General features: G+C 35.6%; 1 protein-coding gene across 6 annotated transcripts in view; it reads left to right on the forward strand.

Moving 5' to 3' along the window:
- Positions 1-16,938, forward strand: part of RELCH (RAB11 binding and LisH domain, coiled-coil and HEAT repeat containing) — a 138,515-nt gene extending 121,577 nt beyond the window's left edge. For all 6 annotated transcript variants that reach the window (XM_020995711.2, XM_020995710.2, XM_020995712.2 and 3 more), the window contains 3 exons: positions 6,892-6,980; positions 12,281-12,351; positions 15,216-16,938. In XM_020995711.2, the coding sequence (XP_020851370.1) occupies positions 6,892-6,980; positions 12,281-12,351; positions 15,216-15,336 (281 nt within the window). In that variant the 3' untranslated portion in view covers positions 15,337-16,938. The remainder of the gene's footprint in view (positions 1-6,891; positions 6,981-12,280; positions 12,352-15,215) is intronic.
- Positions 16,939-17,267: the final 329 nt, after the last annotated feature.

Consider the following 17,267-nt stretch of genomic DNA (forward strand, 5'->3'; position numbering starts at 1 on the left):
CTACTAGAAGGTTTCTCCTTATGTTGAGCTGAAACCTGCTTCTCTGTTATCCATTGCTCCTAGCTCTGGGCTCTAGAATGAAATAAATATAATTTCTTTTCCACAAGATAGCGTTTTAAATGCTTGAAGACAGCTAGTATTTATTTGTCCCTCTTAATTCTTCTGTTCTCCTGACTAAGAGTTGTTTCAGTTAGTTTTCATGTAGCATAATTTACAGGTCTTTCATCATCCTTATTGTCTTTACCTGGACACTCCAAATTAGCAATAACCTTTCTCAAATGTGGCACATACAACTGAACATAGCACTCCAGGTGTAGTCTGACCATAGGAAGCATCGTGGAAGTGTAACCTCTTTCTAGACACTATGCTTCTCACCATGGCCTAAGAAAATTAGCTTTTTTTTTTTAGTTACATATCACATTATTAATTTCTTTTGAGCTTATAGGCCAGTAAACCCCCATTATCTTTTTCAGGCAAACTACTATTTAGCCACCCTTCCCTCATCCTGTACTAGTGATGTTGGTTTCTTAAACCCAAGATAAGACACTACATTTCCTAATGAAGATGGCAAACCTGGCCCAGAAACAAGGTATATTAGTGGTAGTGGAAAACAACAATTATCCAGACATCTTATGAAAAGCTAGTTGTGCTTAAAAGATGATAATAATCTGTTAAATTTTTACTTGCTGATAACTTTCATCTCTCAGAAGGTAGAGGAAGAGATGAGGAGAAATGTTTCTCTAGACTTCTTTCTGTCTAGTATAAAGAACCAATTGATAATGTACAGAGGATGGGAACCTACAAAAAGGCCGAGACCTCATTTTCTCAACAGCCAAAGTTGGGATTGAAGTATATAGGAAGATAGGTGAGTGCTTAGGCCAGGAAAATTTATTTCATAATGCTCAGGGAATGATAAGGGAAAGTGCCTGAAGTGCATTTTTGAGCATGTAGTTGTAAATGAAGAAAAGAACAAAGAAAAAAAAGGAAATATCAAACATTTCTTCAGTAAATTCAGATTTTTAAAGGACATGTGTAAAAGGTAGAAGGGGAGACACATACATGCATACATACATATTCATGAAGAAAAGAGAGGCATAGAACTAATAATAGTATCAGGAAGGATAAAGTCCAGAAGGGTTTTTTTAGGTATCTGCAAAGCAAAAAAGGAAGGCATAAATCCACTGCTAGAGACAGATTGTGTAATGTTAGCAAGTGACATAGAAAGCAGAACTACTAAACTTCTGTTTTGCTTCTATCTTCTCTATCCAGGAGAATGATCTTAAAACTAGAGTGTTGAACAAATGTGACCAAGTAAGAATTCAAGTCCAGAATCGGTGAAAATTTAACAAGTTTAGTCAGGCATGAATGGTTTTTAATTAAGTCAAATTGCCCTAAGTGTCCACAAACCTCTCGTAAATAATATGTTCTAGAATTTTGCCTGGAATAGAAATAAAAGACAGGAGTATAATTGTAAAGTCTGCCTTCCTTTTTTTCAAAAATCTTGATCATTGCTTTTCTCCTTTTAATATGTCCAAAACAGAAATTATTATTTTCCCCTAAACCCCTTTCCCCTCCCCCCCACTTCCCTTTCACTATAGAGGGCAACATCATCCTCTCAGTCCTCAGGCCCCCAACCTAGTTGTCATCCTAGATTCTTCACTATCTCTAACCTTTCTCTTCCCCACCTCCCGCAGTACCCAAGCTGTTGCCGAGGCTTGTTTGATTTCCCCTTGCAATATCTCTTAAATATGCCCCCCTTCTCTTCTCTGACATTGCCACAACTCTTATGCTGGCTCTCATCACCTCACACCTGGATTATTGCAGTAGCCTGCTGGTAAGTTTGCCTACCTCAAGTCTCTCCTCATTCAAATCCATCTTCCATTCAGCCACTAAAGTGATTTTTCTAAAGCATGGTACAGTTGTGTCACCCTGCTACTCAATAAATTCCATGACTCCTTATTGCTTCCAGGAGCAAATAGAAAATGCTCTACTTGGCATCTCCATAACCTAGCCTCCTGCTACCTTTTCAGTCATCTTATACCTTACTCCCCAACACATATTCTTCTGTCCAGTGACACTGGCTTCCTGACTATTTCTTGAATAAGACACTATATTTCTCAGCTCTGGGCATTTTCTCTGGCTCTCCCCCATCCCTGGAATGCTTTCCCTTCACTCCAACTATTTACCTCTCAGGCTTCCTTTAAGTCCATCTTCTACAGAAAGCCTTTCCCAAACCCTTTTGATTCTAGTGCCTTCCCTCTGTTAATTATTTCCTATTTACCCTGTATGTAGTTTATTTTATATGTTGGGTCCCTCATTAGATTGTGAGTTTCTTTAGAACAAGGACTCTCTTTTCTCTCTTTTTAATATTTTTATTTAAAGTTTTGGGTTTTAAATTCTGTCCTTCCCTCTCTCCCCTCCCCTCCTTTCTGCTCAAGACAGTAAGCAATCAGATATAGGTTGTACTTGTGCAGCTATATAAACATTTCCATATTAGTCAATTTGTACAAGAAGACTCAAATGAAAGAAAGTGAAAAATAGCATGTGTCAGTCTGTATTCAAACAGTATCAATTCTTTCTCTGGAGGTGGATAGCATGCTTCATCATTAGTCCTTTAGGATTGTCTTGGATCATTGTATTGCTGAGAATAGCTAAGTCATTCACATTCTTCATGGAACAATATTGCTGTTACTATGTACAGCATTCTCCTGGTTCTCTTCATTTCACTGTGCTTTAGTTCATGTAAGGTCTTTCTAGGTTTTTCTGAAATCATCCTGCTTGTCATTTCTTATAGCACAGTAATATTCTGTTACAATCATATGCCACAGCTTGTTTAGCCATTCCCCAGTTGAAGGGCATCCCTTTGATTTCCAGTTCTTAGCCACCTCTTTTGTCTCTTTTCATATCCCCAGCGCAGTTCCTGGCACATAGTAGATACTTAATAAATGTTTATCGATTGATTATGTTATGGACTCAGAGTGTAGACTGAGACTTTTTTCTGGGCATGGCCAGTAGAGGAATTTGTTTTACTTAACTGTACATGTTTATAATAGAGACTTGTTCTCTTTCTTTCTAATTAGGGAGAGGAGGAAGGGGACAGGAGAGAGAGAAAACAGGTTTTCATTAACTAAAAAAAAAGTTAATTAAAACAAAACAAAGACAAAGCAATTAGCTCTTTAAAAAAATGATCAGTAAAACTGGCTCAGCAATCACAACTACCATGTCTTTCAGAGTAACCAAAGATGTACTTTGTCCAGTCCTAGTGACTTGAATCTCATTCAAAATAGCTAGGGTCTTTACATAACATTTCCTCATTTGTCTTTTATTTTAACCTGGTTAACCATTCTGTCGTTTCCAAACAGTTCGTTCTCCTTACCAAAGAAAAATTAGAGTTGAATTGTATATTACCTTCTCACCATTGTGCATTATCATCATTTCATCTGCTCAGCAGCAATCCTTCTCTTATTCCCAAAGTTACTTTAAAAAAAAAAACAAACTTCATGTTGACCTCATCATTCACTGTCAGCCTCCCCTTGTTTTGGGCTTTTAGTACTTCTGTTACTATTATTCCAACATTGCACTGTAATCGTGTCATCATCCTTAATTGCCTGTTCTTGCTTTTTCTTCTATACATTTCTTTTCAAATTCTAAGTTATAATGAGCACCCTGTGCAGCTATATCAGTCTTTATAATTCAGGCTGACTTTTGATGGAAATGCAATATAGTTCAGTAGAAAAAGTGCTAGATTTGGACTTGGGGGCCTGACTTCAGTTCCCAGGACCACCACTTATTATCTGTATGACTTTGGGCAAATCATTTTACCTATCTTTTAAATCAATGATCTTATAATGATCTTTAGTTTCCCTTTTTCCTTATCTAAATAATTTCTGCTTATCTCATCAGAATTTTACACTTCCCATCTATGTTGGGCTAACTTCTTTTATTAACTATTAACCATTGGATCTAACCTGTTATTTCTCTGAACTTTTTAATGTGAGCTCCTAAAATCTGAGGCATGACAGACTACAACCAGCTTTATTTTCCTCTTCTGTCACAAATTCTAATATTAAGTGGTCACCCCTACCCTCAAGGTTCCCATCATTTCTTCATCAAAAAACTGTTGGTCAGAACCCGGTTCAAAATAGCCTTTTTTCTCTTTTTACTTCTTCCACTTTTTGAAGGGTTGAATGATCATTAATGGAAGTCTGCTACTATTAGCTACTCTGCTTTTAGCAGAGAGAAGATTTCATCATTCCAAATAGTTAAAGTTCCTTATCTTTATCATTTATTTCCTTCATGCCAGGTTCAAGTTCTGTATCCTACATTTCTTACCTAACTCTGCCTTCTGTCTAAGTGGTCTGTAGTATCCTCTGAGGATGATATTACTTCTGTTTCTTTCTCCATTAATTATTATCCAAATAATTTCAGTATGTTTCTCCTCTTTGTTTTCTGGTTTTTCCTAGAGTAAATCTTTTTAAATAATGTGATTAATGAATCAATATTAATATAGAAGGAGGTCCCTGATCCTGTCTTTATTTCATTTTTTTTTTAGGCAACTGGGGTTAAGTAACTTACCCAGGGTCACACAGCTAGTAAGTGTAAAGTGTTTGATCTGAGGCTGGATTTGAACTCAGGTCCTCCTGACTTCAGGGCCGGTGCTCTATCCACTGTGCTGTGTAGCTACGCTTCCTGTCTTTATTTCAGGCTACACCACTGCTTCTTGTATTTTTTCGTTTCATTTGAATAAGATATATTCTTCCATATCTGCATTCTAGTCATGATTCCTATCCTATGATTTCTGAGTGATAATGTCTAATGTAAAATTTCCCTCCTGGTCTCAGTTCTCTCATTTTGTTTATTATTAATAACCCATGTTTTGTGCATTTGTAAATAGATATAGGTTTTATTGCTGTATCTCTTCTACGAATTACCTATTCTGTATTCTGCTGTCATGTATCCTGTGCTGTACTTGCTATTCTCTAAGGTTCTAGGCTTGGCTGATCTGTAGAATCAATTTTCTTCCTCCCTCTTCCTTTTCAGTTGCTCAACTATTGATGAGGAGGCAGAAAGTACGAATTAGGGTTGAACATTAGCAGGTTAGGAAAAGTAAAAGATCGAAGGGAAATAGGAAAAGGATTCCAGGGTAGAGGATTGGACATTGCTGTGATTCAGTTTGGCGCTTTCATACTTAAGAGAACCACCCTCACTGACTATTGATTAACAAATCTGTCTTAACATAAAGGTCTATAGTAGTGAGCCGTATGACCCTATTCAGTCCCATCCTTGTCTATATTTTTTCCCATCAGATGTGAAGATGACAAAAGGCATGCTTATCAGAGTTGAAAACAACATAATACTTGGATGGAGAACTAATAACATTGAATGGCAAAATCAAAATTTGAAAAGATTTAAAAAGACAAGATGATGAGCCAAAACTAACATGAATTTGCTAAGGGATAAATATTGTCTTCTATTTAGGTTGAAAAAAGAAATTGCGCAAATATATGATGGGAAATTGTGGTATAAAAGTAATCGGTGTGAAAAATACCTTAGAATTTTATAGTCAACTGAGAAACAATATGAACTAAAATTTTTACATGATTTCTCAAAAAGCTAATTTATTACTACTACAATAGTACTATTGGACTTGGTTGGCATACTGGTTTGTTTTACTGACTTTTTTTTCATCTTTGTTTAGAGGAATGGCTACTGAAAAGAATAAAGGAAGAAGTAGATTCAGAAAGGAAAGTGACATAAAGACTTAAAAAAGAAAAAAAAAGCTAAAGCAATCTTAGACTTTTTTTCATAGAAGTCTAATAATATCCAGATTAAGGGCATTAGTGGTCCCACTGAACCATTCAGTGGTCAGACCATATCAGAAAAACTATATTCAGTTCTGGGAACCACATTTTAGGAATTTAGGAACACTTTCAAAAGGGTATAACAATGATTGTAAGTAGAGTAGAACTTATGTCATATGAGGATCATTTAATAGAACTAGGATGCTAACCAGGGAAAAGAAGATTTGGAGGACAAAGGAGAGCTTTAATTTGAAATATTTGAAGGATAGTCATGTGTGGGGCATATTAGACTTATTTTATAGATTTAGAAGCAACAATTAGAGGTTTTTGAGAGACAGATTTCAGCTTGATGTGAAGAGATTCCTAGCAATCAGAGATGCCTAAACACACTTTGAGCTGCTCAGATCCCCATCTTCATAGAAACTGAAACTGAATAATGATTTGGTAGGGATTTTGAAGAAAAGATTCCTTTTCATTTATAGATTTGCCTAAATGACCTTTAAGATTCAGTGAATGTTATTCAGTGAATATACTCAATAAATGTTTAGCACAATGTCTTGCATAAAGGAAATGCTTCATAATTATTTGTTGAATGGAATTGTATGATTCTGTCAAGTTTTGTTTTAAATATTTCAGATTAACAGTAAAGGAGTTTAATTTCCAGAAAAGTCATTAATGAGTAATTCTAAGTGAGGTAGTATGGATTAGCAATGTCCAGACACGTTTTCACAGGAAATTTAAATAATATATTTTTCCAATTAAAATTCTTTGTGATTTACTTTTACTTGTTTTCTCCATAATTGTTCAAAAACAGTTTTTCAAACTTGTGTAAGGGGACCCATTTAGTACAATTTGCCCAGTTTAGTGTTTTTAAATATAGGCAGATTGTGTTTTTATTTAACGAATTACTTTCTTCTCTTGAATTATCCAAAAATGAGATAATTAAAAACATGCAAAGATAAACCCAAAGTAAAAGAAAATGTATAGAACATAACTAAAATAAGTTTGAAGATATCCTTTTTCCAGTCTTTCTGTATTTGGGAAAATCGTATCACTTTGCTTTAATTCCTTAACCATCTTCTCTCTATAGTTATTTCAGAAGATTTAATGGTTAATCACTTTTTACCAGGACTCAGGTGTTTAAGGAATGATATGGAACACCTCTCACCGGAGCATGAGGTGAGCATCAGTGAACATTGGTGGGGATTGTTAATGTATGTTTGTGATGAGTTTACATCTTTTTTCTCAAGCAGACATCTCTACTGCTTTGTCTAGAACCTTCATTATTTTCACTGTTTTTTAAAATTATGGTTCACTCTTAGTGCTACAGATTTATTTATGAAATTAAATATCTTTTCATATATTTCAAAAAGATCATTTTTATAAAATTAGATTTTTTTTTAAAAATCCTATTATATAAACTGTAGTCATTTAAAGTTGAAAGGGATGAACAGACAGGACCACTCTTTGGACGTCATCATCACCTAGAACCATTCTGTTTCTGAAATTGCAAACCCTGAGCTTTATTCCTCTAACCACAACCTTATTTACTTGCTTTTTCTTAATGAGCTTACTGGCCCTTCAGTTTCTTCCTGTTTTCCCAGTCTGTCTGTATCTTCTGGATTCTTTTGCTCCCTGCCCAGCCTAGACCCCCATGATCAGCCATATTCACCAATTCCCTCTGGGATACCCGGTAATCCTAAACTTGCCTCGCCTGCCGGCTTGCCCCGCTCATCTCTAACCCTGAAGGAAAGTGTAACGGTGTAGTGAAGCAGAGCTTCAGTTAAGTGAACATTGGAACCTAGCTTTAGAGCTGCTGGTGACCTTTCATCTAATCTAACTCCATTTGACTGAGAAGGGAGCACGGTAACAGAGGACATGTGCTTGAACACCCTCTGCCAATAAGAGGAGATGATAATTTCTTGACTTGCTTTAATGTCAGTTTCCTCTTTAAAAAGGTGAGGAAGCAATAAAGGGAAATTGCTTTCTCGATCTGATTCTCATCAACAGTGAGCAACTAGTTTCATGTATGGAAATAATTGGCATCTTGGAAGACAGGGCAGTGAAAACTCCCAGAATTTCGGAGAAGAAAGCAGATTTCAAAGGAGGGCTGTGTGGGTTCCCATGAACTGAAATTCGTTAGGGACAGTTGGCTTAGAAAAGATGGGAAGATCTTAAAATTCCAAAAATACAGACAATATTGATGAGAAAAGGGGAGCTTTCTAAAAGGACCAGTATAGAAACATAAAGATCATATAGGCAACATAGGAAATGTAAAAAATAGTGACATAAAAAACATAGAGGGACAACCAGGTGGTGCAGTAGATAGAGCACCGGCTTTAGAGTCAAGATGACCTGAGTTCAAATCCTACCTCAGACACTTAACACTTACTAGCTGTGGGACCCTGAGCAAGTCACTTAACCTCAGTGCCTAGCAAAAAAACACACACACATACGCACACGAAAGACAAAACAAAACATAAAAATAGTGACATCAGGGCTGAAGTTAAAGTTGATCTGAAGCTGGAAAGGAAAACCAGAAGGTATTTTTTAGAAAGACTAAAGGTGGCTTAGAACCAGGTGGATAGGATGCTGAAAGAAGATAAAACCAATCAATTCTCATTTTCACATAATGACAGATTTTTTAGAGTGAGAAGAAACCCCAATGATTATCTACTTCAGCCCATATCAAAAATAGTCCCTATTACAACATAACTGATGAGAATTTTTTAATATGTACTGCTTTCTTTATATTTTCTTTCTTTATTTTGTCCCCCCCCCCATCAGAATGTAAGATCCTTAGCAAGGGCTGTTTTTGGTTTTTGTTTGTATCCGAAGCTCTTAGCACAGATAGAAAACTCATGATAAATGTTAATTGATTGATTGGGTAACACTGTTTCTGCTGTATCTATTCCCACTGCTGGCTTGTCAAACATTGCTCTCATAAGGTGCTCTGAAAATTATACTGTCTATCCAAAACTCTCTTCACTGCTATTTAGCAGTTAAGGTGGTGTTTTGGGTTGGTTTTTTTGTTTTGTTTTTATTTTGTTTTGGGGGGGAGGATTTGTTTGTTTGTTTTGGTGAGGCAGTTGGGGTTAAGTGACTTGCCCACAGTTGCACAGCTAGTGAGTGGTATGTGTCTGAGGCCGGATTTGAATTCAGGTTCTCCTGAGTTCAGTGCTGGTGCTCTAGGTGGCTGGTGCACCACCTAGCTGCTCCCTAGCAATTAAGTTTTATTCTGTTTTTGTTGATTTCTGTTACATTCCCCACAGTAGCTGCTCCATAACATTAGTTACTTTTGATAAATTATCTCCTGATTGACTAAAAATTTTCAGGCCATTAGACCCCTGTTACCTCAGCTTCCTTCCATTCTATCTTAAAATTTCATTGTATCTTTCCAGAGTCCTAAAACAGCCTTCTAGAACATGACTACTTCCTGACCGCCTCTTTCTTGTCTTCCTTTCAATTAAAAATATGTGCATTTAGTACCTAACTATATCCGAGGCACTTTAATAAGTTCTGTGAGGAATAATACTCTCTATTTTCTGCTCTTCTATTTTAGTTTAATTCAGCAAATGTTTATTAGTGCATAAGATGTGCCAGGCACTGTTTCTCTTTACCATCATTTGGCCCTTAATCCTTTGAAACTTTTTCCCTACCACTTCACCTAAAGTACTTTCTAAAAGAGCACCAACAATATATTTATAAAATCCAAAGGCTTTTTCCCAGTCTTCATTCTTTATTCTGCTTGTAACATTTCATCCTGTTGCCACCCCCTTTATTCTTAAAAACCATCTCCTTCCTTGGATTTTGTCATAATGTGCTGCTTTGAGTTTCTTCTTTGACCTTTTCTTCCTACCTCATGATAGGGATGTTTCTCAAGGTTCTTGTGCCATGTTCTCTGTCTCCATCAGAGGTTCTTGAGATCTGTGAACTTTTTTTTATACACTGAAAAATTATTCTGAAAAGCTATCTATAGACTTCACAAGACTGTAAGAGGGTTCTGTGATACAAAAAAAAAAAGGTTTAAGAATATGTCCTCCATATGAATCTATAGTTTCCACTGCTAATGTCTCCTGGGCTACAGTCCAACTTTCCTCCTCTTGCTACACATTTTCACTTGGATAGAAATATCTAACCTTTCAAACTCAATATGTCTAAAAACAAATTCATCATTTAATCTAGTTGCTTTCTCTGTAATCCCATCATTTTACAGGCAAGGCCACTGGCCCAGTGCAGTTAAATGGATTTGCCCCAAGGTTACACAGGTAATAAGCCAAGATTTGAACCTAGATCCACCAGTAAACATATTTTCCAAATTGACTTAGGTAGTGTTTAACAGGAGAGACAGAGGCACTGTTTTTATAATTGTTAACTAATGGAAGAACAATATGTCAGCAAATTACGTTAAGAAATTCAATAAAAGTAAGCATAACACATAATATATATTGATTTTATTGATTTAACACACATTTGTTAAACACTTGCTTTGTTCAGAACCGCGTAGTAAATGTTAAAGAAAATATAAATATTAACTATGATACAGCTCAGAGTTTGTAGAGTTACTGTTTTTTTGCAATGTGGAAGATTAGAATTATGACCCAAAGTCAGATTACTGTAATACACAGTATTACACACTAAGTACATTGGAGGGTGGTGAAACAGTGCTATTTGAAATTAAAAGAGGCAGATCATTGTCAACTGGGGAATCAGAATGGGGGGGGAGGCAGGTGAGTTATAATTAAATGGATGGATGGGTAGTCATCTAACTTACTATATTGTTCCATGATCTCAGGGATCTTTAGCATTCTCTCTTTAAGGTACTAATGGTTCACTTTCCTTCACACTATAATATTTTCTATTCATGCTTTAGTTTCTTTTTTGTGGTTTTGATAATTTTTCCTTCTGATTTTTGGGATCTTCTCCATTGGTTTGTATATTTGTGTATTATGGTTTTGATTTTTTTTTCTTTTATCTTTGTTGTTTCAGCCTTTTTTCTTGTATCCAGGTCACTAATTCTCTGGCTCCTCCCTCTTTATTCATGTTATGGAGTAGACCAACCAAGCCTCAGCATCAGGGTCACCTCAGCCCCCACGCTTTGGGACATATAGAGTGCCCCATCCTTGGTTTCCTGCCTTGAGTAACCTCCCAGAGAAGCCCAGCTCAGTTTTTAGTCTCCTTTACCTATAGCCCATGTATAAGCAGTACTGTTCTCAGCCCACCTCATTCCTCTTGCCCCCTCTCCTTCGTATGACCAAACAGAGGAAGACTGCTTCTTGTAGGTGTGTGAGCAGAGTCACTGAGGGTGTGTCCCTACCTGAGGGCCAGGTCATACAAGTCTGATATCTTGCAAAACTTTAGCCCACTGCACCCCTGTCTGATGGCAGTGGTAGGCAGACAGCATTGTTCAGTATATGCTGTAAGTTTAAAGTCCACTAGTGTTCATCTATAAGATGACTACCTTACTGAGACTATTTTGTCTTCTTTTTGTGAGGATTTAGGTCTAATTACATCTGGTGCATAATTCCTTTTTTTGGAAGATGAAGAGTTGAAGGGGTTGGAAGAAAGCTATTCCATCATCTTGCTGGTCACCAGAAATAAAAATAAATTTGTTTTCCAGTTACCAAGAATTTTGCTTCTGTAACATTTAGTTTTTGTGAAATCTGTGATTCCTTTTTTATTTAAAAAAAAAATAGGACAGACTTTTTTTTCAGCATGGAATCCTGGATATGTATGTGAGTCTCTTATGTTAAAACTTTCATCTAGCTTACCACACTTTATACTTTCCTTCATACTTCAATAGAAAAGTTTTATTTCAATTAGTCATTGTCACTTCTACTTACAGCTCTCTAGAGATGCCTTGAATTTAATTAGGATATCTGCCAAATAGCTTCTAGGGTTTCAGTTTTCTCTACTTACTTAATTTTCTATTTAAGAGAGTTCCAGAGCCATGTCCATTACAGGCCATTATGGGCCCTTAAACTTGAACCCCTGCTAACTGATAACCCCCTCATCAAGGTCATCTGCAGCTCTTTTGAAGTGCTTAAGTGTTCAGTCCCAAAGCTGTAGTAGCAGCCACACCCTAACTGACCTTCCTCAAAAAGGTTAGGGAAGGTTATACTTGTGTTATTTTCCTCCAGCAATTAAAAAGGGCCAGAGACCTGCAGAGGTCACACAGCTTTAAAAAGAACTCCCAGGAGCTGGGGCAGGGCAGATTCTCCAAGCATTGCCTTCCTCACCCTGGCCCTCCTGCCACAGCTGACATAGCCATCCTCCAGACCCAGATTCAGTTCCTGCCCGTGACTCTGGGCGACTTCTCCATGCACCAAACCATCATCTGAGACTTTGAATTGCACATCTGCCTCGGTATAGGCAGTTTCCTACACTGCTGAAGTCACAGGCCTGGACAAGAAGTGGGGGGGAAGTGTATTGACTTGGACATGATATTCCATTAACAATGGATTTTTCTTCTTCACCAGGTTATTTTAAGTTCCATGATAAAGGAATGTGAGCAGAAGGTAGAGAACAAGACCGTCCAAGAGCCTCCTGGGTAAGTAAAGCTAAGATTACTGTCCAGCTCTGTGAATTAATTCATTTTCTGCATCAAAATTTAGTGTAAAGACATTAGCAGTATCTTGAATTCTGTATTGTTTTGTAGTCAGATAGCTAGAAAACAAGAGTTTAGTCTCAAAAAATGTATAATTTTATGAGTAATTTGTATGAGGCCACTATAACGCAGAAAGGATTGTGACTTGATGCTATTAAGTGTTTCATTTATGTTTCTAACCTACCATTAGCACTAAGATTCCCTGAGAAGTAAAATTACCAACTTAAGTATGAAAGAGTTAAGTAAAGAAGAGCTACAAAGGTACAGCATATTTATAATCTGATTTATATTTGCATGGGGAATAGAGTGCCTGGCCTGGAAGTTCAAATCTGGCCTCAGACACTTCATAGTTGTGTTACCCTGGGCAAGTCATTTTAACCCTGTTTGCCTCAGTTAACACATCTGTAAAATGAGCTGGAGAAGGAAATGGGAAAGTACTCCAGTTTCTTTGCCAAGAAAACCCCAGATGGGGTCAGAAGAGTCGCATATGACTGAAACAGATAAACAACAACACATATTAGAAAACTTTGGACAATGACTATTAAACTATTAAAATCAGTTCGTTATAAAACAAACTAAATGTGGAATATATATTATTTTTCTAACTGAACTATTATTGATGTAAGAACTCTAATTAAAACCTTCTACAAAGTAAAATCTCTTTTCTATAGTTAGGATTTTTGTTCATAGATGGTTAAATCATTAGATTTCATGAGTTTTTTTTTTCATTCAGCAAAAAATTTTAAGAGATTTCTAGTCCAAAAATCATCAAATTGTTGATATCCGAGAATGCTTTTATTATCTCACTAATAACTTTAGGTTCGATTTTTTTTTCAAAGCATTAAGGTTTGCAAAGATTATTTGCCTTCTTTGGTTTATCAGTTAAAATTGTAAAGCACTTTGGAATAAATTCAAGGGAAGAAAACTCCATGAAATATGATTAGTTTGCAGTAGTTGAGGGGAAAGATGCAAAAGACATCCTTCCTGTTCATTCTGCATACCAAAAAAAGCTTCACATTCATATCCTTCGTAAATTTCATTTAGAATGTTTTTTAAATGCAATATTGGAAAAAGAGAAATGCTTTTGTAACTTCCCAAGATTGCTTCCTTTATGTAACCTTCCCTTTTTTTATAGTTCTGTTTTTTACAAACAGCATTAGAAAATTCTTCCTTTTGGGGGGAAGAGTTGGGAATTATTTAATATGTTGATTTAAGTGTTCACAAGTTAATGTCTGAGAATTATAGAAAGGAAGAAGTTGCCAACTTCACTAAATAAACACCTAATTAAATGGGCACAGTTCTAGAAATGAATTTTAAAATTTCGTGTGTAACTCAGCTATTTATCTTGAAGACTTGGTATATATAAAGCTGGCTTTTCAAAAGCATACTTCAGTGTAAAATTGTTATTTTGGCAAAAATCCTTACCTCTGGTTTGAAAGAAGGCATTATATTGCCTTTATTGTATGAGAAGAGCTGCCTTGTGTGCTTAATGATAGTTTGTCTTAAAAATTTTAACAAAATATTAATATTTAAGATTTTTTGAATTATGTGCATCACAGAGTAAAAAGAAACTATTCATTAGAAAGAGCCATTTAGTAGGGTAATTTTTTTTAACCATTGTTAAGAAGAAAGAATGGAAAAAGTCTTAAGATATAAAAATGTTTTTGTGTCAAGATAGTAGGGGCAAATGATTACTCACCTGTACTGCTATTGACTTGTCTTAGAAATTTTCCTTTGAGGGACTATGATGGCAGATGACCCTTTATTTTGTGAGTTGCCATGACTCAGTCAGTTTGTTGACCAACTGACTGATTTGCTTTCTGTGATACAAGCTGACTGTAGATTAACTGTCACTGTGTGCTTGTTGTTTCAGAGAATTATGCTGAGCTAGTTTATTTGAGAAAAAAGATCTCTCCAAAAAGCATTCCTTATGTTCCAAAATCTCTAATGGCAAGCACCTGAGGTTGATTTTATGGCCAGAATCTGAAGTACATAGATATATACAGTTGGCATATGTTACTCAGTTATTCAATATGTAATCTTGTGATTGTAGAAATATTTGGTTCCTATTGTCAGATTGTTTTCAGTAGAAAACATAGGTCTGAATTGCTTTTCTTAGTTTTTCAAAAATGCAGTTGTAAAATGTTTATCTATAAAGCTAAATATTGGCCTCTAAAACAGTCTATCCATCAAGTAAGTAATGTTTTGCTCTGTAGACATAAAATAGGCCTGGATTTTTAACTCTACTTTTATCATCCTTTCCAAGATAGTGTTGCTGTAGTGGTAGTAGTAGTAGTAGTAGTAGTAGTACTTTTACTATTATAATACAAAAAAGTGCTCTATAAATAGAGTATAGACAGAGATGCCTAAAACGTAGCAGTCATATATTAGCCTTTAAAAGTAATTGTTTCTGAACTTCTCTGTTTTTATAACTTTACTACAAAAATACGTTTGAGAAAAATGCAGCCTATCATTAGTCATTCCAGTATTTATTGAACACATTATTTACAAGGCCCTGTGGTAGTTATTCAAAGAATTTTAAGAGAGCATCCCTGCCCTCAGGAGGTTTACTGGGGGCTGAGGGAGTTAGAAAGCATATGTATAAAAAGTTAGCTAACAAACCAAGTAGGTATAATAAACATCAGCAGTAGTATAAGCTAGTAAATCCTGATGGGAATTAGATCATTATAAAGTAGTGCTGATTTCAGGATAAACTTTCTTACTTTCTTAAGATATGTTGTTTGAAAATGTCAAAGTGTATTGTTTGTTCAGTTGTTTCATATGAAATGTTACAACTTCTGTCCTAGTTCCATGTCAATTGCTGCAAGTTTAGTAAGTGAAGACACAAAGACCAAGTTTTTGAACAAAATGGGACAGTTGACAACATCTGGTGCCATGTTGGCCAACGTGTTTCAGAGGAAGAAATAAAAGAAGAAAGGAAATTCCCAGTAAACAAACACTAAGATGGACCTCAAGCAGACTGGTTCCTTGTACTTGAAGTACTTGCCTTTTTATTTCTTGTTTATGTTCTTGCAGTATGATTTTATTCTAACCTCCAAAGATATTTGCACTGCTTTTGATTATTGCTGTGTATCTGTTAATTTTGGGGTTATAACTGTGGTTGATAGCAAATTGACTGTATCAAGTCGCTGTTCTGTGTTCTTGTCTTTTAGCATAATTTTTTTATATAGTGAAAAGTATTTTTTTTATTTTCTGAAGGGATATCGGCAAATATCTGTATTATACACTGAGCTATTACAATGGTACTTAAAATAATGTAAATTTGAAGTCATTGTTATGAAGTAATAAAAGTGGAAATTACTTATGTATTTAAATTATGAAAGAATAATGCAGACTTTTTATTGTTTCTAAACTGACTAGAAAGAGCCACCAGCATTACTCTGTGCCTTTTGGAGTTAAGTTTGTGTCTACTGTAGGAAGTGTCCTGCACGCCATTCATTCAGCATTTCCTTAGAATGCTGTGGTGAACTGGAGTTCCAAATCCTACAGTACATAGATAATGAAGAAACTTTCAGCATTTCAGAGCTTTTTATGTATACTCTTTAAGTGCTATACCAAACTCTTCCAACACTACACAAAATCAGCTTTCTGAGGAGATAAGCATAGAGGAATGGAGGAATTAATTGGTATACTTTTACATTGCCCAGTAGCCAAGGTGAATTTACAGCTGATGTGTAATAAATATAAATGCATGAAAATAGATTCATTTGAGGTTGAGATGAAATCAAAATTGTCTACTATATCCCAAATCAGAATATTTCAAAAAATGTTGTTTGGACTAAGAATCTAATGCTCATGTGAAATGTTTTCTTCAAGATATTATCCTCTTAAACAATATTTTTGGAGAATATCTTTTAATTCCATATAGTACACCTCCCCTGCCTCCTTTGGAAAAAAAAATACTGAAAAGTTTGGACTTTGGGGGAAGGTTTTCTTTTCTGTAAAAAATCAACTTGGCTAAATTACTGCTGTTATTGGACATTTCCTTCATTGCCCTTTGAATTCAGTCTGTATTTTTTTTAAATACCCTTTGCATATAATCTTAAGTCAGTGTGCAATTCCACTGGAAATTTACAGTCTGTGCTTTTGTAACTTGAGGTTGAGGATAGATGACACTGTGAGTGGAAGGTAGAGTTTGATTGGCTTGGGGAGAGGGGTTGAAAGGATTTTTTGAAAGATGCGTGGTATTTTAATAACTAATAGAAATTCCAGATTGAACATAGTGCACATAGCTGATTCTTGTGTGATATAAAATGTTTTGACACATTTGGAACAGTTGGAAAACACTCATTTCACGTGAAAGATGACTTGTTGCGCATCCTACTCGACCATGTGAAGAATTCACCATAGGCAAATTCTTTATGAAACCATTTCTCATATCCAGTGAAATAATTGTTGAATAATTAGTCTACCTGGGAACTGTTGGGTTCTAGGCATTCCTGCGAAATTGGAAGTGGCTACCTTTCATGTCAAATATGTTGATCTATTATAAATAAAAGGTTTTGCATACTTGATTTGTAATTTTTTTCTGCTTAGAATTTCTAGTGTTATCTCCAAACAGATGCAGAAGACAAAAAAAGTACCAAAACTTTGTCTCAGTTTGGAAAATTAATTTATGTAAACTACCTCCTTGCTTTCTCCTCAAATGTGTCATTGGAAGAGTGACATTAAGAAATTTCGGAGATGATTAAAGGAAAATTTAAAACAGAGAACAGGTATATATTTGTGCCAAAAATGAACACATGTACTGAGCAGACTGTCTTTCTGCTTTGTGGCAAAAATGTTTTTAATTAAATGATCAAGTTTCATTTTAGTTCAAAAGACAGACAGCAGTCCAA

The sequence above is a fragment of the Phascolarctos cinereus genome, unplaced genomic scaffold (assembly GCF_003287225.1).
Source record: "Phascolarctos cinereus isolate Bilbo 61053 unplaced genomic scaffold, phaCin_HiC Scaffold_4;HRSCAF=312, whole genome shotgun sequence".
NCBI lineage: Eukaryota > Metazoa > Chordata > Mammalia > Diprotodontia > Phascolarctidae > Phascolarctos > Phascolarctos cinereus.